The 24,428-nt window shown below is 48.0% G+C and overlaps 8 protein-coding genes across 8 annotated transcripts; 2 read left to right on the top strand and 6 right to left on the bottom strand.

Annotated features, from left to right (window-relative positions):
- Nucleotides 1-166: 166 nt before the first annotated feature.
- Nucleotides 167-1,746, bottom strand: N7447_008437 (DUF895 domain membrane protein; the record flags this gene model as incomplete). Its single annotated transcript, XM_057232699.1, has 4 exons — nt 167-346; nt 405-501; nt 555-1,596; nt 1,659-1,746. 4 exons carry the CDS (start codon nt 1,744-1,746, stop codon nt 167-169), a joined length of 1,407 nt encoding a protein of 468 aa, XP_057082241.1.
- A 1,288-nt stretch (nt 1,747-3,034) lies between these two features.
- Nucleotides 3,035-3,895, bottom strand: N7447_008436 (uncharacterized protein; the record flags this gene model as incomplete). The annotated part of the gene is made up of 4 exons (XM_057232698.1): nt 3,035-3,184; nt 3,256-3,315; nt 3,493-3,598; nt 3,657-3,895. 4 exons carry the CDS (start codon nt 3,893-3,895, stop codon nt 3,035-3,037), a joined length of 555 nt encoding a protein of 184 aa, XP_057082240.1.
- Nucleotides 3,896-5,486: 1,591 nt separating this feature from the next.
- Nucleotides 5,487-6,943, top strand: N7447_008435 (zinc-binding alcohol dehydrogenase family protein; the record flags this gene model as incomplete). Its single annotated transcript, XM_057232697.1, has 4 exons — nt 5,487-5,735; nt 5,796-5,836; nt 5,909-6,354; nt 6,411-6,943. The coding sequence occupies 4 exons, from the start codon at nt 5,487-5,489 to the stop codon at nt 6,941-6,943; spliced, it is 1,269 nt and encodes a 422-aa protein (XP_057082239.1).
- A 728-nt stretch (nt 6,944-7,671) lies between these two features.
- luA (3-isopropylmalate dehydratase LEU1) lies at nt 7,672-10,060 on the top strand (the record flags this gene model as incomplete). Its single annotated transcript, XM_057232696.1, has 2 exons — nt 7,672-7,878; nt 7,940-10,060. The coding sequence occupies 2 exons, from the start codon at nt 7,672-7,674 to the stop codon at nt 10,058-10,060; spliced, it is 2,328 nt and encodes a 775-aa protein (XP_057082238.1).
- Nucleotides 10,061-10,373: 313 nt separating this feature from the next.
- N7447_008433 (Amino acid/polyamine transporter I) lies at nt 10,374-11,063 on the bottom strand (the record flags this gene model as incomplete). Its single annotated transcript, XM_057232695.1, has 3 exons — nt 10,374-10,682; nt 10,723-10,822; nt 10,864-11,063. 3 exons carry the CDS (start codon nt 11,061-11,063, stop codon nt 10,374-10,376), a joined length of 609 nt encoding a protein of 202 aa, XP_057082237.1.
- Nucleotides 11,064-11,217: 154 nt separating this feature from the next.
- On the bottom strand, nt 11,218-11,894 carry N7447_008432 (Amino acid/polyamine transporter I; the record flags this gene model as incomplete). The annotated part of the gene is made up of 2 exons (XM_057232694.1): nt 11,218-11,543; nt 11,795-11,894. 2 exons carry the CDS (start codon nt 11,892-11,894, stop codon nt 11,218-11,220), a joined length of 426 nt encoding a protein of 141 aa, XP_057082236.1.
- A 239-nt stretch (nt 11,895-12,133) lies between these two features.
- Nucleotides 12,134-19,685, bottom strand: ags2 (alpha-1,3-glucan synthase Ags2; the record flags this gene model as incomplete). Its single annotated transcript, XM_057232693.1, has 6 exons — nt 12,134-12,182; nt 12,234-12,744; nt 12,826-13,031; nt 13,092-19,037; nt 19,098-19,273; nt 19,335-19,685. 6 exons carry the CDS (start codon nt 19,683-19,685, stop codon nt 12,134-12,136), a joined length of 7,239 nt encoding a protein of 2,412 aa, XP_057082235.1.
- A 3,509-nt stretch (nt 19,686-23,194) lies between these two features.
- On the bottom strand, nt 23,195-23,932 carry N7447_008430 (orotate phosphoribosyltransferase; the record flags this gene model as incomplete). Its single annotated transcript, XM_057232692.1, has 1 exon — nt 23,195-23,932. The coding sequence occupies one exon, from the start codon at nt 23,930-23,932 to the stop codon at nt 23,195-23,197; it is 738 nt and encodes a 245-aa protein (XP_057082234.1).
- Between the last annotated feature and the right edge of the window lie 496 nt (nt 23,933-24,428).

Here is a 24,428-nt window from a genome sequence, read left to right as displayed (position 1 = left end):
GCAAGAATCCGGGGAACAGGCTTATCATAGGATAATCATCTTTTCAATGTATATATTTACAACACAGACATGGGGATGCACTCTAAAACCTCTAAATTAAATATCCTTGTGCCGCAACAACCTTTTCGTAGACTTGCGCCAGTAGTTGAAGCTGTATTCCAGCCAATCACTCATGATCTGAGGTCTCGCGCAAACCGGGAGTCTCTCTCGCGATCTTTTTATCCCCGAAGGCTTCTCCAACCTGCTTGACAATGAGCCAGGCAGGAAAGACCGCGATAGCCCACAAGCCAAAGTTGAGGTATATACTACCCACTGCGGCCATGATGTTCACGCTACTTAGACCATACTGGAGACATCTCGTCAGTATTCATGCTGCACAGAAGTGAGACAAGAGTTGTACATACGCTGACACACTGAGCGGCGGACTCAGTTCCACGCAACAAGCCCGCAATTCGGACGACCTCTTCTTGATCATCCGCAAGGTTGCCCACCAAGAAAAACCTAATCAAAATCAGCATAATTCCAAAACCGTCATCCATCGAGATTCAACTTACAGATACATATAATTGAGCTGGAAGCCAGCAACCCAGAAGAGGAAGAGGGCAAAAGCTCTTCCAAACCCTGGGTCAGTCCAGTCATATATCGGCTGTGTCTTGTTGAATTCTGTTGTCAGCACTGAAGCCCAGATCCAGCACATGCCTTGCCATCCGACGACGAGGAAAAATGCGTATCGACTTCTCTTTTTCAGAGATATCCGCTTGGTGTCGAGGAAGGCTCCTAGAAGGTTGCCGATGATCAAAGCAATCACACCGGAAAGGAATGACCCGAGAGCTCTGGCCCGTACTGAGAACCACAATCCCTCATACGAGAACATCACAGCCTCTGCATAAACTGCCTGGCAGATGAATGGAATGATGAACAAAAACTTGCGACTGATCCAAAGCTTCGACATGCTCTTTAGCTCGTATCCGACGCTATTAGTCACCTGAAGTTGAACAGGGACCCCATCCTTTCGCTGTACTTGAGACGGATTGCTCAAAAGCAGACCAGCAAAAGGACCAAGAGCCTGCAGCGCAATGAAGATCAGGTACACAGTGTATGAGATAGAGCCCGAGCTCGATCGATGGGCATTGATACCCAGACTGATCGCACCGCCGAGAATTTGACCACCAACACGAAAGCTGAGCCAGAATCCCAAGAAGCGTCCCTGATTGTATGGCTCAGGATATGAAAGCGCAATTGCTGCCTCTGCCATCCAAAAGATGCCTGCTGAGACGCCACAAAGTGCCGCGCCCAGGATGACCAGCCATTCTTGACCAAATCGGTTGTTTGTGTACAGCCCTGCTGCGTATGGTGCGAATCCCATTGTTCCCACTATAAGTGTCCATTTGATGCCGATAAATCGCACGATGACACTACCAAAGAAGCAAGAAACTACCATAAGCCCGAAGGTCAAGGCGTTCGCTGCGTTGACGAGATAGGGTTCCTCTTCGCCTCCTCCACCCAAAGAGTTCATGGCGCCCCAAATTCCGGGGGCGAGGAAGTTGCAAAGACCGAGGATGAAGGCATTGTAGAACGTCGAACGGTACCATTTGACTTTCGGGGCTATAGTCAGTTTCATCAACTTTAAACAAGAACAAGAAATATTCCAAGCTCACCTTTATGTGGCCCACCAACCGGCGAGTTGAAAGACCCTGCACTGTTCACCTCATCACTCGGCGCAACGTCTTTTTCGGAGTACGTCATAATAAAGTGAAAGGGATAGTTGAATAGTCAAATTATTTTGACAGGCGTTGCGGTGGTTTATAACCGTAGCACCCACGCGAGATCTAACTTTATGTTGTATATCAAAAGTTGTCGGCTGTACTGCCTCGAACAATCTGTCCCGCGTGATGCTGATATTGGCAAGGAGTTATTGTTCTGTCTTGGTATTTCTGACCCCACTGTCTAGCTTCAAAGAGATCTAGTCTTGACATCTCCAATTAATGTTGTCGTTCTGGGGTGGAATTACGTGCTCGCACGGAGCTAGCAGGAGGCGGCACAACTCCTACACGCAAATACCCCAAATTGGACAACGGCTAGAATGCTTAGATACATATAGTGAGGAAGAGGCTTACCAACGAGGATAGTGTTTTCGAGGATCTACATGCATGGGAACATGGAGATATAGGTTATTTTGACAGGTGTTGAGTAGTTTATAACCGTACCGCCCGCACGAGATGTATACTCCATATCAAAAGTTGTCCCCGCGCGATGCTAATCACCCTAATTGATGTTGTCGTTCTGGGGTGAAATTACGTGCTCGGAAGGAGCTTGCAGGCGGCACAATCCCTGCAAGCAAATACCCCGATTTGGAAAACGGTTAAAATGCTGAGATAAAGTGGAGAAGAGGCCAATGAGAATGATTATCAAAGGGTTTTCGAGGACCTGCATTATAAAGAGTTGTACTCTGTATGCATCGGATTCAAGCTGGGTGGGGATTTCCTATCTGCCGCCGCTTTTAGAGAAAGACTACCGACAGTGTTTTGACTACCGACACATAACTAGTTAATGATTGGTTACGAGGTAAAATTAAATGGTGATCGTGGTGGAATTGATCGTTATATATATACTATTATTAAGAGGACGGAGGGAGTAACAAGGACAAAAAGAAAAAGAATGGGCCCGAGCCCGGGATTGAACCGGGGACCTCGCGCAATATTGCTTTGGGTGAACCCTAAGCGCGAATCATACCACTAGACCACCCGGGCGAATTATGAATTATTAGCAAAAAGAGGTGTAGTAATACCACAATAATTTACACTGGCTCTTGAGATAAACTTGATCATGTGCCCGTCCTCGGCATGATTGCAGAGAACAGGACATCCCAGTCTGTACCTCTACCGCCGTTGGTCTTCATGATATGATGTTCATGCACTTCTCAGTGTAGCGACGGCATGCCGACGCCGGCCCCTATCAAGGTAAGCAAACGGCCCGTGTCCTCAATCATGCGGGCCTTTTACGCACGCGAGATGGAGTCCCTCTGCAGGTAGGCCTATAGCGAATGAGAGGCGTTGGCAACGCGCACGAGGAAAAAGGCAACGCGGAACTCGTGCGGCGGCAACATCGCGGAGCAGGTGACATAGGTGCTTGTGTTGATGACCTCAGCGGTGGCCCGCTCAAGGTCCTCGTCGGGATCAACCATCTAGCAGCGGTTATGGCGGCCAAATACTTGCCGGCTCGGCTCCAGGCGTGGTGTCTCCACAGCCCCTCAACAGGAGGGCGGAAATTCTTGTCCGCCATGATGACCTCCCAGGTCGCCTCGGGGGTCTTAAACTGGACAGCGAGGTCCCAGTCCATACAATTTGATTATCAGTGGGTCCTTTGTGCAGGCATTTTAGACGCCGAGAAGCGACAGGCGGTCCGCGGTGGTGGCGGACGCCGCCACGGTCCGGCACAACTCGTGATACTCGGTGTATCATGGCTCATAATGCACAACGGTTTCAGCCAGACCTCGACGAGAATGGACGACTGGTTGAACTCCAGACCTAACCCCGTGTACATAATAGCATGCACATAGCCTTGGTACATGTGCGGGTAGTTGGAGCGAGCGAACTCGCTGTCGCCAAGAAGGTACTCCTGCAGGGTTTGGTCTACACCGAGGCGCTCAATCTCACTCACGCTCGTAGATGGCAATAAGGTCCTGATAGTACTCCTCTTGGCCCAGGGTCCTTTTGAGGGTTTCAGGGTCGGACAGGCTCTCCACTGTTTCCTTATCAGCGAACTTGGGGGGCGGAAGGACATACTGATTGTTGTGCTCGACATGCTTGTTGATTTGGAGGGACGAGGCTCGAACCGGGCTTGTATGGTTTTGTGATGCTCCCTGCCAGCCTGTTTTAGTTCGCGTGGACATCATTCACTAGCATTCGCTGGGCTGCGGGCCTTGTTGGCACTATTTTCTTTGGGTTTGGCAATATTCTTGTCTTCATCTCCATGACAAACTACCTGATTGGTACCTATAGCCTGTTTGCTGCCACAGCAGCGGCTACCAACGCCATGGCTCGTACCCTATTTGGTTTTGCGTTGTACGTTTTGCTAACCTCTGTTACCCTTTTTGATTTTACTGAATGCAGCTAACCAGCCATCAAACTGAAACGGCCCCCCTTTCACTAGCTACATGTACAAGAATCTCGGCACACAATCAGTCTGTAAGGATCACCACCGTTGACCGTTCAGACTCCGGCTCTAACTGAACCCATTTGCCGACCAGTTCATTGTCAAAAGCTGGGATCTTCCCGTCAGAATAGACTTTCAAGCTTAGCTCTTGTATCTAACTTTTACGGGTGGAAATGCGGCCGTTTGTAACATCTCAAAAGCACTTTCGGCGTCATTGTTATAGGCCCTCATATTCGATGTGTAATGTATCGTGTGACATAACTTGAAGTAGGAAGGAATTGCGGATTTCCGCCTAAATTCAATTTTATACTTCCAAAAGGTACAAAAGTTCTATTGCATCCCGTTCATGGCTTTGACAAACTGATCCTAGGGAACTCAGGGACGTGCTCAATTTTACTCAGTGATCAAAAAGCGGCAAGAGGCGAGCACTAAAGCGGAAAGAGAAAGGCCTCGCCAGACATTTTCCAATATACATGTATGCTACACATTATAAAGACGCGGAGTACACTTTACACGCAAGTTATATCTGGGTTCATATTGTACTAATGATCATAAAAAGATTCTATGTTATTATGTTGTACTACCGCAGACCTGAAGAGGACCACACATATACTTCCACATCCACTGTTATACTAAAAAAATCCAAATTGATTAATAATCCAGATAAAACCAAATTACTCCATACTTTATTACTTCCAGATCTTAGGGGCCCCAGATATTCGCGATTCAGGTCTAAGGTGTTGAAATCCTGCTAGGGCTGGGAGTTGCAAGTCGTCATCGCGTCCCGGGATCACATCAGTTTGGAGATGAACTTAGAAATTTGAGATTTGAGATTCAAATTTTCGGATTTTTATTTCAGGAGAGTAGAAAATATTGGATCTCTATTAAAACATTCCGTATATATCGCTAATCAGATTTCTATCAGCCCTCTTGAACTATCCTAGTCCTCATAGTCTCTCATCTTCAGCCATATATAAGAGCATTGATCGACCCTCGGTTTTCCAGTTCATCACGCCATTTGGGCCCCGCCATGAGCAATGGATAACGACTATGAATAGGCCTCGGAAGTACGGAAACGCTCTTATTGCGCAAATCTGACACGGAATTATACCACTGATCGTGCTAGTGGAGGTACTCCAACCCTATGTACGTGCTTATGGGAGCGATTGGTATCACTGCCCCGCGCCCTAAAATGAGGCGTGCTTTGGCTTTATCTTCTCGCCCGAGAAATGATATAAAATAATACCAAGGGCAATATAGATAGAGCCTAATAGTTAGATTGACGGTTTGTGATCTAGCTTCAAGTCATGCCATTACTACCCCCAAGCACCATGTCCACCACCACTTGCCTCCAGCTCGAAGAGTTGCAGAAGACCCCGACTACCTTTCACCAAAACTTGTTTTCGGAGCCTCTCTTAGATTACTCCAATGAGTCAAGACCTGGGAGTGAACCCGTATCGCCGCGGTCCGAGGAGTCAAAACAAAGAGTATTGCTTCTCAAGGGGGCTCGTGAACAGTACGCATTGGTAGATGACCATGCTATTCCTTCTGTTTTGCATGAGGGGGAGATTCTTGTCAAGGTATGACAGGCTGCCGGACTGGATCTTGTATACCACGAGTGTTGACTGTTTGATTCGCAGGTCCTTGCAATCGGCCTCAACCCTATCGACTGGAAGGGACCGTAAGTATTACCATTTTGCTCAAAATAAGCACCCTGAAACAATAGTCGATGACTAACTAATGAATCGATTAGGGCATTCAACTTTGGTATCCCCAGTCTGCCATGGATCAACGGACGGGATCTGGCTGGCCTCGTACTACAAGTCCCCAAAGGGTCAACACGTCTTCGTGTAGGCGACGTTGTGCTGGTCCCGTCAACAGATTACCGGGATATTAGGAAAGCAGCATTCCAAGAATACGCCATTGCCACCGACTTCAATGCTGCCCGAATCCCTTCTTCAACATCTATTCACGCTTCAGCTTCTGTCGGAGTCGCATTTGTCGCTGCTGCATTGGCTTTGGGCGTCTCATTTGGACTAGACTTCTCCCTCATCACACAAGCTCCCGGTCCTAACTTGCCCAATATTATCAAAAAGCTCGACAGAAATAATATACCCGCCGATATACATGAAGAATGCTTCGCGTCGTTATTGGACTCAGAAAAGCCACAACGTGGAGACTGGGTTGCTATCTGGGGAGGTAAGACAACTAGTGCGTCCATTAATATGATCTGACCTCTGACCTTCATACTGCAGCCTCAACAACTACTGGTCTGATAACGCTTCAACTTGCCAAACTCGCCGGATTACGCGTGATTTGCGTAGCCGACGCAGCACGACATGGTGCCAAGCTTGTACAGTCCGGTGCAGATGTGCTAGTCGATCGACATGACCCTGATCGTGCAGTGGAAATTATCCGTGGTGTCACCGGAGGCAAGCTGCGATATGCCATTGATATAGTTGGAAGAGAGACAGCAACACAACTCGAAAAGGCTCTTAATCCCGATAGCCATGCCCATCTCCTTGGCTTAACCGGGCTACCTAAAGAGAAGAACCCGGGGATACAATATCACACTGTGCCCATTAAGCTCTTCCATACCGCTCCTGCAGTGGGTGAAGCTATGGTATGCTGGTTGGAAGACCTTCTGCAATCGACGAATCTTACATTGCCAGAGATTGTTCATGCAGAGGGTGGGCTGGAGGGTATTAATGCGGCACTCGAGACGTTGCGGAGTGGTTCAGTGTCTGGAAAGAGGATCGTGGTCGATCTGAGCTCTTCGCCTCAGTAGTCCACGGAGGTTCCGTGCTTTCTTCCTACACTTTATGAACTTTTGCTTCAGAGACGCGGGCATTGGCGTTTTGGTATATGATTATGGTAGATTGGATTTTAGACCATGGAACAAGTTCAAAATTTGACAATTTTGACGAGAATATCTGCGCGTCTTACCTATTATGAATTTCAAAGGCTGACTATAGCATAGTGAGTATAATGAAGTTCTCATATGATCATGTCCACTTAGGGTTTTATGTACACACCATGTTCGCTGCCACAGTGCTAAGCATCCAAGCGTTGAGTCAAAAAGATGGCTGGCCGATCGGAGGCGGAACCTTGGAAGGTACAGCCAATCAGCGACTTTCCATTACATGGGTCCGGAGCGGTCTACGGGACTCCTGCGGGCTCCGTCATAAAGCGCTAATAGCCGCCTTCCCTTTTTTGGATCGTCTCGCGCAGACCGATATCGGTCATCCGCTGAGTCACCACTTCGGCCAGTAAAATTTTTGATATTCGCCGCTGACCGGCCGAGATCGGCCCTGCCCCTCGAGAAGCTTCCCAGCGACATCGCGGATGCTACAGCGCAGAAAAATATAACAAGGCATTGCCAGTCCGGTTCCCCCAGATCTCGGTACATACTACTACATTACTCTTCATCGGAGCTCTCACCTATTCCTCCTTTCTATCATCCTCAATATTCTACTCTCATACCCTCTCTTCCCAGCTTCTTTTTGTCCCCTCACTATGCCTTCCGCCGAGTCAAAACCCAAGACCTTGTACGACAAGGTCTTCCAAGATCACATCGTCAATGAACAAGAAGATGGCACTTGCTTGATCTACATTGACCGACACCTTGTTCACGAGGTTACATCCCCACAGGCCTTTGAGGGCCTCAAAAACGCCAGCCGCACAGTCCGCCGGCCGGACTGCACTCTGGCTACAGTTGATCACGTATGTTACATCCCATATCCCTTGGTAGCTCACGACTAATTGACCTGTTTGCTTCGGATAGAACATCCCCACCACTTCACGAAAGAATTTCAAAAATGCCACGGACTTCATTAAGGAGAGTGATTCGCGTCTCCAATGCACAACCTTGGAGGAAAACGTAAAGGACTTTGGCCTCACCTACTTCGGTATGGGCGACAAGCGCCAGGGTATTGTCCACATTATCGGCCCGGAGCAGGGTTTCACTCTGCCTGGCACGACTGTCGTCTGCGGTGACAGTCACACCTCCACACACGGTGCTTTCGGTGCCCTCGCATTCGGTATCGGAACCAGTGAAGTCGAGCATGTCCTCGCAACCCAGACCCTCATTACCCGTCGCAGCAAGAACATGCGCATCCAGGTCGATGGCGAGCTGCCCGCCGGAGTTACTAGTAAGGACGTCGTTCTCCACATCATCGGTGTCATTGGCACTGCTGGTGGTAACGGTGCTGTTATTGAGTTCTGCGGATCCGTCATCCGTGGACTGAGCATGGAGGCCCGCATGTCAATGTGCAACATGTCCATTGAGGGTGGTGCGCGTGCCGGTATGATTGCACCCGACGAGATCACCTTCGAATACCTCAAGGGCCGTCCTCTCGCCCCCAAGTACGGTAGCGCAGAGTGGAACAAGGCTACCAGCTACTGGTCCAGCCTGAAGTCAGATGCTGGAGCTAAGTACGATAGCGAGGTCTTCATTGACGGCAAGGATATTATTCCCACCATCTCATGGGGTACCTCCCCCCAGGATGTGATCCCCATCACTGGTGTTGTCCCTGGCCCCGATGACTTTGAGGATGAGAACCGCAAGACCTCCTGCAAGCGGGCTCTCGAGTATATGGGTCTTGTCCCTGGTACGCCCATGAAGGATGTTGTGGTTGACAAGGTCTTCATTGGATCTTGCACAAACGCCCGTATCGAGGATCTGCGTGCCGCAGCCAAGGTGGTCAAGGGCCGTAAGATTGCATCCAACATCAAGCGCGCTATGATCGTCCCTGGATCTGGTCTCGTCAAGGAGCAGGCTGAGTCTGAGGGTCTCGACAAGATCTTCACTGATGCTGGTTTCGAATGGCGCGAGGCTGGCTGCTCCATGTGCCTGGGTATGAACCCAGATATCCTGTCCCCCAAGGAGCGCTGTGCCAGTACCTCCAACCGTAACTTCGAGGGTCGCCAGGGTGCCCAGGGCCGTACTCACCTCATGTCCCCCGCTATGGCTGCTACTGCTGCCATTGTCGGCAAGCTGGCTGATGTTCGTGAACATGTCGTAGCCAGCCCTGTCCTTGGAAAGGCCTCCCCCAAGATCGACGTTCAGCAGCCCAAGTTCGAGTCCCCCGAGACCGAGGACGAACTCGACCGCGTCCTCGACTTCCCTGCCGACAACGAGCCCCACGCCAACTCTACAGTCCCTGCTAGCGGTGGTGGCAAGAGCACCGGTCTGCCCTCCTTCACCACCCTGAAGGGTATCGCCGCGCCTTTGGATCGCGCCAACGTCGACACCGATGCCATCATCCCCAAGCAATTCCTCAAGACCATCAAGCGCACAGGTCTCGGTACCGCGCTGTTCTATGAGCTTCGTTACACCGACGACAAGGAGAACCCAGATTTCATCCTGAACCAGGGCATTTACCGCAACTCCAAGATTCTGGTTGTTACCGGCCCCAACTTCGGATGTGGTAGCTCCCGTGAGCACGCCCCCTGGGCCCTGCTCGACTTCGGTATCAAGTGCATCATCGCCCCTTCCTTTGCGGACATCTTCTTCAACAACACTTTCAAGAACGGCATGTTGCCCGTCGTCGTTTCTGATGAGGTTGCTCTGCGCAAGATCACCGATGAGGCCCGCGCCGGCCGTGAGGTCGAGGTTGACCTTGTCAACCAGGAGATCAAGGATGCTGAGGGTAACAAGATCACTTCCTTTGAAGTCGAAGAATTCCGCAAGCACTGCCTTGTCAACGGTCTTGATGATATTGGTCTTACTCTCCAGATGGAGTCCAAGATCCGCACTTTCGAGTCTAAGCGCACCCTTGAGACTCCCTGGTTGGATGGCAGTGGCTACCTCCGCCGTGACCGCCGTGGTGCGACTATGGTCGAGGCTGCTCCCGTTCCCAAGACCAACCGTGGCGATGTGAAGAACGAGCCTCTTGAGTGGTAAATGTTGTTTGTGTTTTTCAAGTGCTTGGGTTGGTCATTGCCACTAAGTCACTTTCCTGTCACGTTTGGATTTTAAAATCATATTCCCCTACTTGTTGCGGTTACTATTTGTGTTTTGTTTTGCCTTGCGCTAATCATGGGCTGTTTTATAATTTGGATAGCCTACGAATTTCAACGAGAATGAATTATGATCGTGGATATATATTTGTAGTTCTATATAACAAGTTCTTGTATTCCTCGCTCTATATTCTATTGTGTTAGTCAGGTACGTGTATTAATCTATACATGTCTCTCCATGGGGAACATCTCAACCATTATTCTCCCTTGTTTGTTCTCAGCCCAACATCATCCGCGGGCTGCAATGTCGATGGTCTTTCTACCCCATCGACGATCAAATATCTGACATCCGAAGGCCCTACAAAACGACTTGTGGCGGTAGTAAACCATGTCAGAAGGCTGAGCAATGTCATCATCACGATAGCCCCATTAGTATCATTCATTGATTCGGAGGTGACCGGAGAATTGGAGGGGAATTTGAATGTAATAGAGGCGAATAGCAGAAATAGGGTGATTAGTGAATCTACCTCTATATCTAGGTCTCTTAAGAGGGAGGTATACTCTACCTAGTAAGAGTTTTGCGATAGGAGATATATATAAGAAGACGCAATGAAGATGGTCCATCGAATGAGGGGAATGAGGGGGATTGGTGACGGAAGAAACAACCAAGTGGTCTGGAAACAAAGCACAAGACTGTAGGAAACGTCTAAATCAAGTTGATATTAGCTGCTCAAGGCTCATGGTAACCTGGAGTCGAATATGTCCGCGTACAGAACCCCGTAGTAGCTATTGGAAATCACCGTTTTAAACCCCGTCACCGTACCGAAAGAGATTGCGTTCAGGCCTAGCCGCACTCCCACAGTGAAAGAAATGGCGTATCTTTTTCTTCGGCTCGACTTGAGACCATAAGTCCGAAAATGGAAGCCCACGGTCTCGCGCAAAGACATATACTGATCATGATACTTCAGCGGCGAGACCGATAGATGACATCACAATGATGATGGTGATCATCCTCGCCAGGATGCAGGTTTGCTTTTAGTTGAGTTATAGAAGTTCTGAAAGACGGGAACCCCGGTGCTTGAATTTGCTGTTGATTCAATATCACCTATACAGAAGCACAGTGTTAGGAGGAAGAGTAGTCCAGTTCCTAAGAGTGTGGTGATCACGAGGATAAACGAGACGATGTTCCACGCAAAGATAAAGCGGGACAAACGATGTAGAGTGTGCGGTGCGACTAACATTGATAGCAAGGGAAAATAGCCCTACGGCCCAGGCAACTAGGACCACGTGCCACCGTTCGATAACGAAGTCTGGGAAGACTAGGCTGACTTGGCCTAGGATATAATTCGATCCTAAGGAATTGTTGACAGCACCCACGGCGACAAGTCCCAGCAAACTCATAGCAAGTATCCACCAAACATCGAGGGCTACGAACCGATATATGATAGCTATTGGGAAACGCGAGGCGGTGCTAGCATGGCCACCCATGAGTATTGGCCTCCAGCCACTGGCCAGCGCGAACACACCCCAGCCATTGCCAGGGCAATAAGCATTGTGACAAAACATACTCCCGCCCAGCCAAGAATCATGACAGGTGGGCCACCTGCTTGGATACCAATGATGAATGCTCGGCTCGAGGACAATTCTGCCAGGTCACAATACCGAGACTAAAACCCACCCAACAAACTGAACGATTGTTTGAAATCGTGCTCGTACCCCATATTCTCGAGAGCGACATCCTCGTCCGTCGGGCTATCAAATGCCATCTTGGTCGCCATGATGATGAGTAGCTAATAATTTTTTCGAGATGATTATCCATGGTCAATGGTGCCGCGAAGCAAGGGATATTTTGTCAACTGATATTATATCATTATATTAGACACTAAGGGCTGTTTCTGTTTGGCAACAAACAAGTAATCGTATCACCAATATACGCAAGTAATTTCGAAAAGACCACAATTGCACAGCTTGAATCACCAATCCATCCCACCCACTTCCAACACAAGTCCACATTTGTTCAAGGTTTCGATAATTGTTCCTTTCGGAAGAAAAGAAGAAAGCCACCACTTCAATTCAAATGTTAGATTGGATCCATATGCTTATAGGGGAGCACATACCAGATCGAGAGCTGTAATAAAAGAGCAACCCAAAACCAAGCGTTAGCCAACGCACCCACACCAGCCGTGATATCTGGCGAGATAGGCCCTGGTCCAATGTTGTTTGGTGCAAAGGCTCTTGCGCAAATAGTCGCCAGAGAGCCCAGGACCTGTGACGCCAGAAGAGTGAAGCAGATATGCATACGAGTCAGTGTTTGCAGCAGAATCATACCAAACCCGAGACCTTGTAATGCATCCAAGACCCCGAGCCAGAGCCAAAGACTGCGGGATATAAGAGCACCTGATGTATAACTTCCAGCCCAGGGGAGGAACAAGGCTGACCCAGATGTGCCCCACCAGATTTGAGCCCAACGTGGAGCTCCCAGACCACATGCGAGAACTGGGAGGATCCAAGAATGGGATTTGGATAGTCGAGCCAGTAGGAAGAGGATTGCTATCCAGGCAAAGCCAAAGAATGCGACGCAGAGAAGTAGGATTTGCCACGAACTAGCGTGCTGGGTAATCCAGAGGACTGTGGTAACCATTAATGGAGTCTCCAAGGCATAGGAAAGGAGAATAGACAGCAGCAACCGTCTAGAAAATGGAGACTTACAATTCCAGTTTCGACCATATGGGGCACTCAAAAAGAAGTTTTGGATAATGACAACCACCCAATTCCAAATTACGATCTTGCGCCGGAAGACGGATTTGTAAAATGAAGGCACTTTACCAGGAGTTTGGCGATAGTAGTTTGGCAAACCAAAATAGACGATGAAGCCAATTGCCCACAAAAGGAGAGTGATTGATGCACATATCGCTCTATAACAATGGTTAGCGAGTCTCCCATCTTTCAGATGAAGATTTCTATGTTATACGCACGTCATCCCCCAGGTGTTGGTGATGCTGCCCTGCACATCCATAATTCCCGTGTTGGTAGCTTTAGTCAAAGTTGAACCCCAGTACCAAAGAGCGATGACATAGACTTGCTGCGTGCCCTGGATAATACAAGCACGGAACACCCACTGCTTGACCGGTGCACCACTTTCATCGCCGAAATTGAGGGCGAAGAAGATAGAGCCGCTCGATGATGCAGCAGCATACATACTACTGCCAACGTTTTGAATCCATCCGCGATTGTATGAGTTGGGCTCAAAGTGTGCCATTCCGATGATCAAAAAGGCCGTTCCGTATAGGAACCATGGCACACTCAGAACGAGCACCGATTTGCAGTATCGGAAGAAAAGCCACCATAGAATAGAAGTGACAAGGTAAACCATCGCAATTCCGTACAGCTTCGTAGCGGTCTGACCAGCCTCCCCGGTGAGTAGTGTAATCTGGTAGGAATTGGCAGCAATGATTTGGCCCAGTCCGAGGAAGAGAGAATACACCGGCCAATCTCCGATACGCAGTTGCATCCATTTTTTCAGTCCGGTTGGTGGCATGTAGTCATCACCAAGAAGGAACTCATCCGGCTGGGCATCCTTTCTCTCACGCTCACCACTTTCATGGGATGTCGTGTCGTCGTTGGTGACTGACCCAGCCGGCGATGTTCCGGGTTTGCCCCGATGCACGGAGTGAGCTGGGGACTCTTGATTGAGGCCAAGGCGTGCATCACGAAATTTGTTGAACCATTTCTTTTCGCTTTTCTCGAGGTATTGCTCAATGCAGAGTTGGGTGTCCGAGTTCGTCCCAGTGAGTTCTTCGAGTCTTTTCTCAAACACTCTGTAGTACTCGCCATTGCTATCGGTGAAGAATGGATCAACCTTTTGAAGTTTGAAGTCTTTCTTCTCTCCAACAACAGAATCGACAGACAATACTGAGACATTACTGAGACGGTTTGCTGGCTCTGCCCATGGGCGAGAAGGAGGAGCAAGAGTTTCATCTGTCCCGACAGTACTCGGCGCCGCTGAACTACAGGGCGTGTTGGTGCATCGAGCCAACAAGGAGTTCTGACTCGCACGCTGGGCTGAGAGAGCCTCTTTGGTGAGGGCCACACCCACGGGTTGGGAAATTTGTGCTCGTCCTGAGTCTGCCCTTTCAGGTGATATAGAATAATCGTCATCACCGTAACAAGTGGCCATTATTTCATCGTTGCTATCTTCTTCGGCTTCTGGAGAGGCTCTATCGACACTGTCATCACTGCCTTTCCCGAGCTCACATCGATTACGAGACTCTACGGTGCCAGACACCGGCCGGAGAGTAAAAGACATCTGGCGACTGAGTCCCGACATATGTCTCTCCTCAAATCCAGCGCTTGAGTCATGACTGTAGACTCTAGAACTTCGCTGTAGTGATCCCGTAGTACCCGGGGGAATTGAGGATTGTAATGGGGGCGTGGATACACCCGATCTTGTTGATGCAGCCTGCGGTGTCATCATCCCATAGATAGCGTTATATGCACCAGCAGCGGCAGACTGGCTCTGGGATTTGGTTCGTTCCTTTTGATGGACTCGAATAGATGTGGACTGTAAGATCTCAAGATCTTCGACCCACTGGGCTACTGGGAATCGCTGCTTTGCAGACCTTGCGCGCATCATTGCTCTCACCTCGTAATTGGAGTTTAATGCACTGTTGATGGCCAATTTGAACTGCTTTAACAGGTGGGAGGTAGTCGTGGACTCAACCGTATACCACCAGCCAGGCATCTGTCCAAGTCCCCCTACTCTCGCCCCAATTCCAAGGGCACCCTTCCGACCAAACTCGACAGCAACAAGACCAAAGGGTTCATCGCGTGACGGAATCAGTGCAAAGTCTGCGCCAGAGAAGATGAAGTGTGGTAGGACCGTGAACTGAGGTTTAGAGCACACCCGGCCAGGGTAAAGCTTCATCATTCGGTCCAGTTTCAACGCGGCAAATTTGCCATATAGATCAATGAGGGGCCCAATACAGATGAGCTGGACATTTTCTCGACTCTCCAATACGCCAGGTAAGACATCCGCGATCAAGTCGATACCCTTTTGCATAGACCACCTTCCAACAAAGACTAACAGCTCAGCGTCGGCTCTTTGCCTAAGACCAGCCCATTCTTGAGCTTGAAGCTTTAGTCCTGCTCTGCGAATTTCGAAGTCATTGTCGATATAAACTTCGCTCTCCTTAGGCAAGGATTTATTCCACTCGTCTGTATCGGAGGGGTCGGGATTCGGTAAATGTCCAACTTTTCTTAAGCCCCAAAATATTGGATATCGAGCATATGACCGCTTGCCATACTTCTTTGACACACCAACAGCACCGAAGCCTTGTTGGTGGAGGCGAAGATAGCTTGCACCGGCATGAAGAAGATTGAAGATCTCGCCGAACTGAACATAGCGTGCTACAACGTCCAAATCAAGATTGAAAACAGAACAGACTTCGGTTTTCTCTTTCTGCGTCCGCATTGGCCATAACCCTTGAAATTCGGCGTTGTGGAGTGATAAGCAGATAGGAATAGTCTGAGGCAAAAGATATAACGGAGCCACCGAGCCGTGATAGTCATTGACGTGGTACATATCAACAGGGAAGCGCTTCAATGCCTGGGCAATGCATTGGTTCCAGGCGGAGTAGTAGATGGCACTGTAAAGGTCGTCCATACGGGCAGGGTAGGGCTCTGTGGCGGTTTGCTGGCGGAAAACGGGTGCATCCAGCAAAACATATGTGATGTTCCTCAATTGATGGTACTGAATTTTGATCTCATACGAATTCCCCAAGATCATGACAAACATTGAATCTGCTTGTTTATCAGCGGGGTACTTCACTCCGCCAACACAGGGAACAACCCAGACAAGATCTTGATGTCTGAGCTGCCTGCCCATCAACTGTGCCATAACCCCTAAGCCACCGATTTTTATCTTAATAGCCCAGTCGTCGATCTCATATTCCATAGTTGCAATGAGGATCTTTCGCCGGCGGGTAGTTCGATTGCCAAAAGTAGAAGTGCTTTGCAGGAATTTCGACCTGCTTGTACGGCGTCCTAAGGGGTTTTTGGACTGTCGATCTTCCGCGTGGCCGATTTTGAATTGATTGATGAAATCCATTGAAATGTGCGTCTTTTTCTCACTCACGCCGATTTGGTTGAACTTGATTCGGTAGAATGTTTTCATGAACACATAAGCGCAGGCTGAGGCTGTAACGATAGGAACAATCCAAAGAATGAAAAAGAGAGCCATTTGAACGTATTTGGAGCCTGTAGGAACAAGTTTAAACTGCAAATTTGAGTCATCGAGTTGAATCCTCCAAGCGACATGCGGGTTCGGTGGGTGCTGAGTGATGTTTATGGTGGTTACACTGAGCGAAGAGGGTGGTAGACGGTCTAGAATGGAGTCCCCGTCGGAATCTCCGTAGATATAGCTTTGGTCTGGTTGATGATCAGGGTTCATACCCCAGACATTCAACTGACCCTGGGCAGGCCATTCAGCTAGAAAGCAGAACTTCCAGAGGCCGTCGGTATCTTGTTTCACGACGTTATCTAAGCCAGCATCATATCCGAACCTATTGAAAGGGCCATTGAAAAAGAGGTGAGGGAAGCGGCGCCTGATAGCAGGCCTCCAGCCGGGTCCGTCGCCCTCTTGGACGTAGTCGCTACTCCCTGTGAGGCGACTCCAGTATTCAACCCGAACATGTTTCCCATTCCATTTCTGTTTCTTCGTTCCAGACCAAGGCAGTTCTTTAATGCTGTGATTTCCTCCCTTATAGGGGAGCCATTCAGTGAAAGTGCTGCCCCAGTTGGTGGAGTACCGGTATTTGTCTGCTCCTGCTGCGTGTTGTTCAATGAAAAGAGTACCATCATCGCGCCCATGAAGCAAGCTACTGGAGTAATTTGCCGTGGCAAAGATTATGGGATTATTATACTGCCCGATTCGGATCAGGAAATGGTCGATAGCGTTCGTTGTTCTTCCATCAGTACTTGTCGTATTGTTCACCGTCAATTTGTGCACTCCATTGTAGACACCAGTCAGAGTAGCTGTCCAAAACCAGGTAGATGGGATTTGACCGGTCCAAGATGTACTATCTGGGTCGATAGTCCCACAACTGACACTATCAGGGTCCACAGAAGGCCATTCTGCAGTCTCAGTTGACGATTCGAGTGATATTGACTCAGTTACCAAAGAGCAGTTCATCTCTGTGGAGAAGAAGATACCGATATCCACTGATTCACTTTCATTTGGTGCAACGGCAGATAGCAGCGGGGCATCGTGACCAGGTAAGAACTTAGTTATCATAGGACGAGGAGGGACGAATTTGTCCTTGGGGATATAGGCTCTGAATTCATATGGCTGAAACTTCATACTGTCAAGACAACCGTTGTACTTGTCGGAGCCGTTCAAAGCAAGTTTGATCGGACCCTCTTGCAATGTAAACTCATCGTGAGGATAGAACAGGTTCTTCACCGTGGTGTTTATTTCGAATGGAGCAACCAGTGCTGCATCTGGGTCAGAACAGTCGAACTTATAGTTCACCGTTCTGTTGTCATTCTGGTATACAAACCAGATCGTTTGGTTACCCATTTCTCCGAGATCCTGTAATTGGTAATATGGACTGCGCAAGACAGACCACATCCCAGTTTCTGTGGGCACTCCGTTAGATCCCGGCAGATATACGTTGTGCGTTTGGTTTGAGAGTTGCTGAATCCACCATCCGTCATTGAGAGCACCGAAGTCCTGTCGCATTTGATACATGTGCTTGATAATGTTCCTCACAGGATGGGCGGGATCACGGTGGTCATATGTCACTTTCTCATCGTGGCAACCCAAACGTCCCGACTTGATAGGCCACTGGAAATATTGAGTTGAATTTAACTGGAAGCATCCATGGTTTTTCCAAGCTGTGGCCGGAGACATAGCTTGTCGACCATATATATAGTTAGCAGCTGAAGCATCTAGGATATAGAATGCTTGTTCCTCGCCCCATAGAAGCATAGGAATACCGGGCATGTGCAATGTCGTGATAAAAAGAGCCAGGAGTTGCCTCTCAATGCCATATTCAACGGCCGGCCATCGGAACACGTCCTGGTTTGTCGCTCCGTACATATGGCGGGGATCAAATTTGCCAGTGTTGGCATTGACCAGGTCATTGGTGAGAACCATTTGATACCAGGCCTCGGTCCAGTTGACTGGAATGTCGTACCCAGCAGCCAAGTTACCATCCATGCCCAAGAACCGCGTGAGAGAGCGATAGACGGAGTAGTGAAATGCAGCAGCATCGGTCGCCTGCTTGTTTTGGTCACGAATAAAGTAATCCGGGTCAGAGGAATTTGTCATCATAAAAGCCTCCTCGAGCGATTGGGACTGCATATCAGGTTGACGTCCTCGCCCGTGAAAGATAGAGCCAAGAGTGTTTCCGCTTGTAATCTCACCTGGGAGAAAAAAGTTTTCCTTTCCCACGCGGCGAGCACAGTCTCGGTACGCCCCAGAGATATCCCCAAGAGCATCGACAGTGGCTTGTGTAGCTTTGTCGTAACGAAAGCCGTCGATGTCGAAAGATGCGATGATCATACATGAATGACGAATAAGTCTCTCTCTGACACTAGGCACCCATTCACGCAGCCGGTCTTGCACGGAAGCAAACTTAGCCAGCTCTCGTTTCCAGTCAGGGTAGACACCGAAAGCCTCAATGTCACCATATTGATCAAAGTCACTGTCGTAGCACCCACGTAACTCGTAATCGATATACTCATCCACGGGGTATCCGGTCTCATTCCAGAAGCGAGGATATTCACATGTCTCGTTGTAAGTGTTGCCATATCGAAAGTCGACATATTGACGATTTGATTTCCAGGAAGCCCTATGCTCTTTGACTGAAAATGGTGTGGTTGTGTTCATGTACCCTTCAAATCCAATGAGATCCCCCATACTAGTGCTGTTAGATGCCTGTGACGTGGTAAAGAGAAGATGGCTAGACTGGAAGACTTACGTTGAGACAGTGTTGTCAAAAATAACATACATGCCGCGGTTGTGAATTTCCGTAATAGCTGCTCTCCATGTTTGAATTGTCCCAAAATGCTGGTCGAGTAAAGTTGTGTCAAGTGCCGAGTAGCCGTCAGATCCCCATGGCTGGTTCATCAATACCAAACCTGCAAGGTAAAGCCCCTAGAAGTTCAATCGTTAGTCAATATCAGATATGTTCCCAGGGCTAATTCATGAAGCTAACTTTGATGCCCATTCCCTGTAAATAGTCCAAAGTATCCAGTAGGCCAGCCACATCACCTCCATGTCGCATTTGATTTGAATTAATATCATGTTCAAAGAGTGTCCCATTTATATTGTCGTTTGTTGGATCGCCATTAACAAATCGGTCAAGGAAAAGCGTATATACAGGAAAACGCCAATTTTCTGGAGAAGGAAAGTAGGTGTGGTCCGGCCATTCTCCCCAGTAATCCAAGGGGTTTGTTGCTGTTTGATTTTCATTGATATTATAAGAAGTGAGAGCCTCATCGTATGGCCAGCTAATTCCTGGAGCTGCAAGAAGAGCAAGCACCGGGATTGTATATCTCCAATTCATGGTCGACAAACAATGTAGTAAGCCGCCTCAGAGAAACTTAGGATCGTAGCATGTGTGAATATAGAATGACGAGGAGCGAGGCAAAAGCTGTTGATCCGACTAGATCTTCTGAGATACAGCTACTATGTTTCACCATTGCCTGTTAGCAGGTTTGTTAATTTCTTCAAAAGAATATGAGACTGACGCTCATGTACCCGACTAGTACGTACTACTAACGAATCAGGTCTTCTCGTCCAGGTATTCGGAAGGGGAAGATGCTAACAGGGCAGAGGTAACCAACAGTTTGCTTTCTCGGAAAGTCACAGGGGTTGTGAAAGTGTGGTGTATCGATGACGAGTAGGACTAGTATCAATGAGGAACTTCAAGCATTTTCCTCCAAATAGAATATGACCAATAGTCTTTCAATCTATGGGGGTGCTCCTGGGTAGAAAGGGGGAGAGAAAGAAAGGAAATCAAGACTGCGGAATGATTAATAGAAATAAGAGAGACCTGGGAATGTTTGAGATAGCAGACCACTACCAGCTGCGGTAAGATCACTCAACGTGGTTCAAAGAGAGCATGATACCCCACGGTCTAATTCTTCCAAAAAGGTCTCCTGGTGTTCTTTCCGGATCCTGGGACTAGGCATGAGCTACTTCGACAATTCCCCTTGAGGCCCGGAATGAACGGTTAGAGCCGAAGACGAACCTGATAGGAGACAAAGAGATACAACTACATTGAGCTTTGTCCGCGCGTTGATTGTCATGCTAATTACCGTTATGTGCTATTTACAGAGACCATGGGACTCAGACGGCGAAGGTCTGTGTCTCGAAGCGTCACCGTCGCTCGGGTTTCAAGCAACAACCGTAGCTCTTTGCATGGGACAGAGTTCGTGGAATGGCCGTGGCTCGACAAAGCTAATCTAGCAATCCATGCATTACAGGTATCACAGCAATTTAGTGAGACCACCTTATGGACGGTGTCCAAAAAAGCGGGGAGTCCGAGCAGCGCAGAGTACACATGCAGTTTTATATTGCTCAATTGAAATTCCGACGGTATACAAACTAGACTAATTTCCTTGCTGGCGCACTCGAGTTGGAGTGCATACACAACTCATATATCGTTGATATTGAGCCACCGACACTCCAGACCTTTGGGTGTATGATAGTGGCAACAGTTGCGGCGGAAATACCGTCTAACACGCACGAACTCAATAACAGCTTTTCTTGGTGCTGAATGCATACACAAACAATATATTTTAGTTCCTATTGGGATACGTGTACATTTGCAACGTTGTTATTCAGCCTGCATTGAGGTATGGAGTACATACATACACAGAATTTAAGCCTCTCTGTACTCTGTACTTTGTACTGATTTATATAGACTGTTAATCTGTATTGTTGACAATATTTTATCCTAGACGCGAAGGCTGAGTCGCTTTAACAGGCCTTCAAGTCATTGCCAGTAGATCTCGACCGTTCAAACTCCCGAAACCCTGTCTGCCCGTGTAGTGGACATTCTAAACAAGGAAATATGACTACATATGCAGCATTTGCCAAATGTAACCTGCTGTCTATCATGGACACCGGGATCACCGGTTATTCTACAATTAGGTGGCCATTAATCGAGCTGTCCTAGCTGTTCGTGGGAGGATGGAAGTTCAAGTAATATATATGGCTGATGGAGTTATTAACTGTGTGTTCATCATTGATACATCTACTAATGTGTCAACATTTCAAGTAGTATTTCAGACCCCATAATAAAACTTGAGACAGTTTAGTGGTTGATTGGGATCTGGTTAATTGGAAGATGGCATGTGATGCTAGATAGGGACACATACTAATGCTTCTATGTAATATACATAAATGGTCGAAGAGCACAGAGGTAGCACCACGTCACCTATGATTCACTGTGCGAAAATGGTCATGGGTTTATGTGTATTTACCCATCATATCAATGAACCCTATGGCATGTTAAACTATGGGGTACAGGATGGAACAACATGGGGAGGTTTCATTAAATAAACATATTTCACTTCTACTGACCACCACACTTTCTATAAACAAATGGGACATGATATAGAAATACTCCAAGGCCTACTAAGACCTGGCATGCAATGGTCCTAAATTTTCTAGTTGCCAAAAGTCGTTCTGATTAGTCTCTTGATTTTTTAAGCATACATTTTTGAATCAGGTTCTAAATTTATCAGTTTGTTTCAGAGGCAAGGTCGTTGCCTTGAAGAGATTAATACCATGTGGCTAGGAGCTGCAGTATTAATTTGTCTTGTCTTGCAAATTGTGAAAAGGCTGTTAATGGATGATTGTGCTCTATGTAGATATATAAACAGCTAGGCTCTGTCGCTTTCCCAGTATGAAATTACTCGTTAGTTGGGGTGTTGGCGTTGCTGGTTCTGAACAACTTCTGCCACTCGAATAGAAACCGAGCTACGTTAATTGAAAATGCATACCTTCACAATTGGAGCTATATGGAAAATAAACTTGAGCGATAGTTGTTTAATGATCTCTAACGAGTCTAACATAACTGAATAGTCTCGATTTTACCCCCAGAGCTGTGGTGTTACTCTTTGTGAAACCCAGGCAACCATTAGGATATCACCGGAAGCTGCCGTAGTTGTGATAGACTGTAGTTGCGTATAATAAACGTGTTATTCATTGCATTTGATACCTATCGGGATTACTGTGCACTGTGTCAAGGTATGTCCACCATGTACTGATCAAGTGATGAACTTGGTAGATACATATTGCCTGAGCGCAGGATCTGATCTATACATCTCTCTACATATATAGACTGCGCAATTCATTCTGAATGGGATACTTGTATTGCCTTTGGGGTGCCCGGCGTTAAACACAACCTAGCACTGGGAGTATCTGCCGTGCTGTGTGTCGCTTGCCGTGCAATATCGAGCATCATTATTGGCTTACCGAGATACTTAAATTCAGACAATCTATTTCGTTCGAGCTCAAGTGAAACATGGTCTTGCTCACAGGGGTTCCGGTGTTCGAGTGGAACCAGTCGGTTAAGCGGTGTGTTGAAATACAACATAAATAAAAACAAGTATTCAGAGAGTAAGAAACATACCGGGTTATCAATATTCTCAGCTATATAATTAGCAAGACGGAAGGTTGGAGAGCTGGACACAGCTCCATGTTTCCCGATTGGATTATATATCAAAGTTCCCATCGAACATCTCGGATTGAGCAGTTGTATCACCTATTTGCTGGCAACCTTCATGATGCCAAAACCACAAGGAAAGTCGACTTGCTTACTCATTATATCATGCTCCTTCAAAAGGGGGAGATGGGAAAGCCACTTGCTAGCTAGCCTAAAGTATATGGTGGTTTCAATAATCGAGGACAAATAGTCTATATAGGGATGTGCCCATCCTGATTTGGATATAGGCAATGTTTAAGTAATTATTTTTTTCAGGGCAACTCCAAAATATCCTGGTATCCATCCTGTTCTTTGCTCATACATCGTGCCTTGATTCGGCGAATTCCACAATCCGATGTCTATTGGGCGCCGTAGCGCTCACGGTAATCCTTCAACCGCTGGATCTCACCGGCGCCAATGCTATCACCCAACTTCTCAATCAGGTCGTGGAGGCCAATAACTGACCGGATGGGGATCTTGCCACCAAGATCACGCTGGGCAACGCCAATGGCGCTCTTGGTCTCGGTATCGCTGACACGTTCCTCCCGATCCAGCAGGACAACGACACCAGAGACGATACCGCCTTCCTTCTCGATGATACCGACAGCCTCGCGGAGTGCAGTGCCAGCAGTAATGACATCGTCCACAATGACGACGCGCTTGCCCTTCAGCGGGGCACCGACAATGTTTCCACCCTCGCCATGTGCCTTGGCCTCCTTGCGGTTGAAGGAGTAGCTCACATTATCCCATGTAGCTTTTCCAGATAGGGAGTCACGCACAGCGAGCTCGTTGGTGACAGAGGCGCAAATGGGGATACCCTTGTATGCGGGTCCGAAGATGATGTCGAAGTTGGGCTGAGCGGTGCCGTCAGGGTTGGTGGTGACGAAAGGTTCAGCGGAGAGGACGCTAGCGTATGCAGCAGAGGAGGCGCGCAGCAATGGGGCAGTGTGCAGGAGGGAAGAGGTGAAGAAGTAGGGCGATTCACGGCCGGACTTCAAGACATAGGTGCCGAATGAGAGGACCTTGTTGGAGATGAGGAGGGGTAGGAGGGTGGACTTGTAGTCCTGATCGGCAGATGGTGGAGGAACAGTCGACATTTTGGATTGAGAATTGAAGCAATTGTCAAGAGGTCAAGTCAAAGTCAAGAGTCTCAACGCCAAGTCGAACGGGAAAATTTTGCCGGAACTTTAATTTCCATGGAGGGGCAGGCGGTATAGACTTGGTATTGCGCCATAGTAGATGCGAGAATCTGATTTTGCTTATAAAAGTCCCATTAACAGCCATTTTGTAATAGAAAAAGGGTTAAAAATGAAATAAACACATATTAGTTCCACAATAGTTACTTTTCCCTTGAATTTTCCCTTGAATTTCCCCTTAATTCCTTTTTAAAAGTAACAAAACACGTGCCTCCGATGGCCGGCCTTCCCCGCCAAATGTTGTCCCCCCAAATGTTCCGCTCACCGGTATCCTCCATTCCTCTCCTTCACTCGTCTTCGAGCCTCACAATTCCTTCTTTTATTCACTTTTTATTACTTTTCTTTGTGTTTTATCCATTTGCTCCTTAGGTTCTTGGACATTTAGGTGTCACAAGTA

The sequence above is a fragment of the Penicillium robsamsonii genome (assembly GCF_028829455.1).
Source record: "Penicillium robsamsonii strain IBT 29466 chromosome Unknown utg000005l_segment0_segment0, whole genome shotgun sequence".
NCBI lineage: Eukaryota > Fungi > Ascomycota > Eurotiomycetes > Eurotiales > Aspergillaceae > Penicillium > Penicillium robsamsonii.
This window is presented reverse-complemented; position numbering and strand designations above follow the sequence as displayed.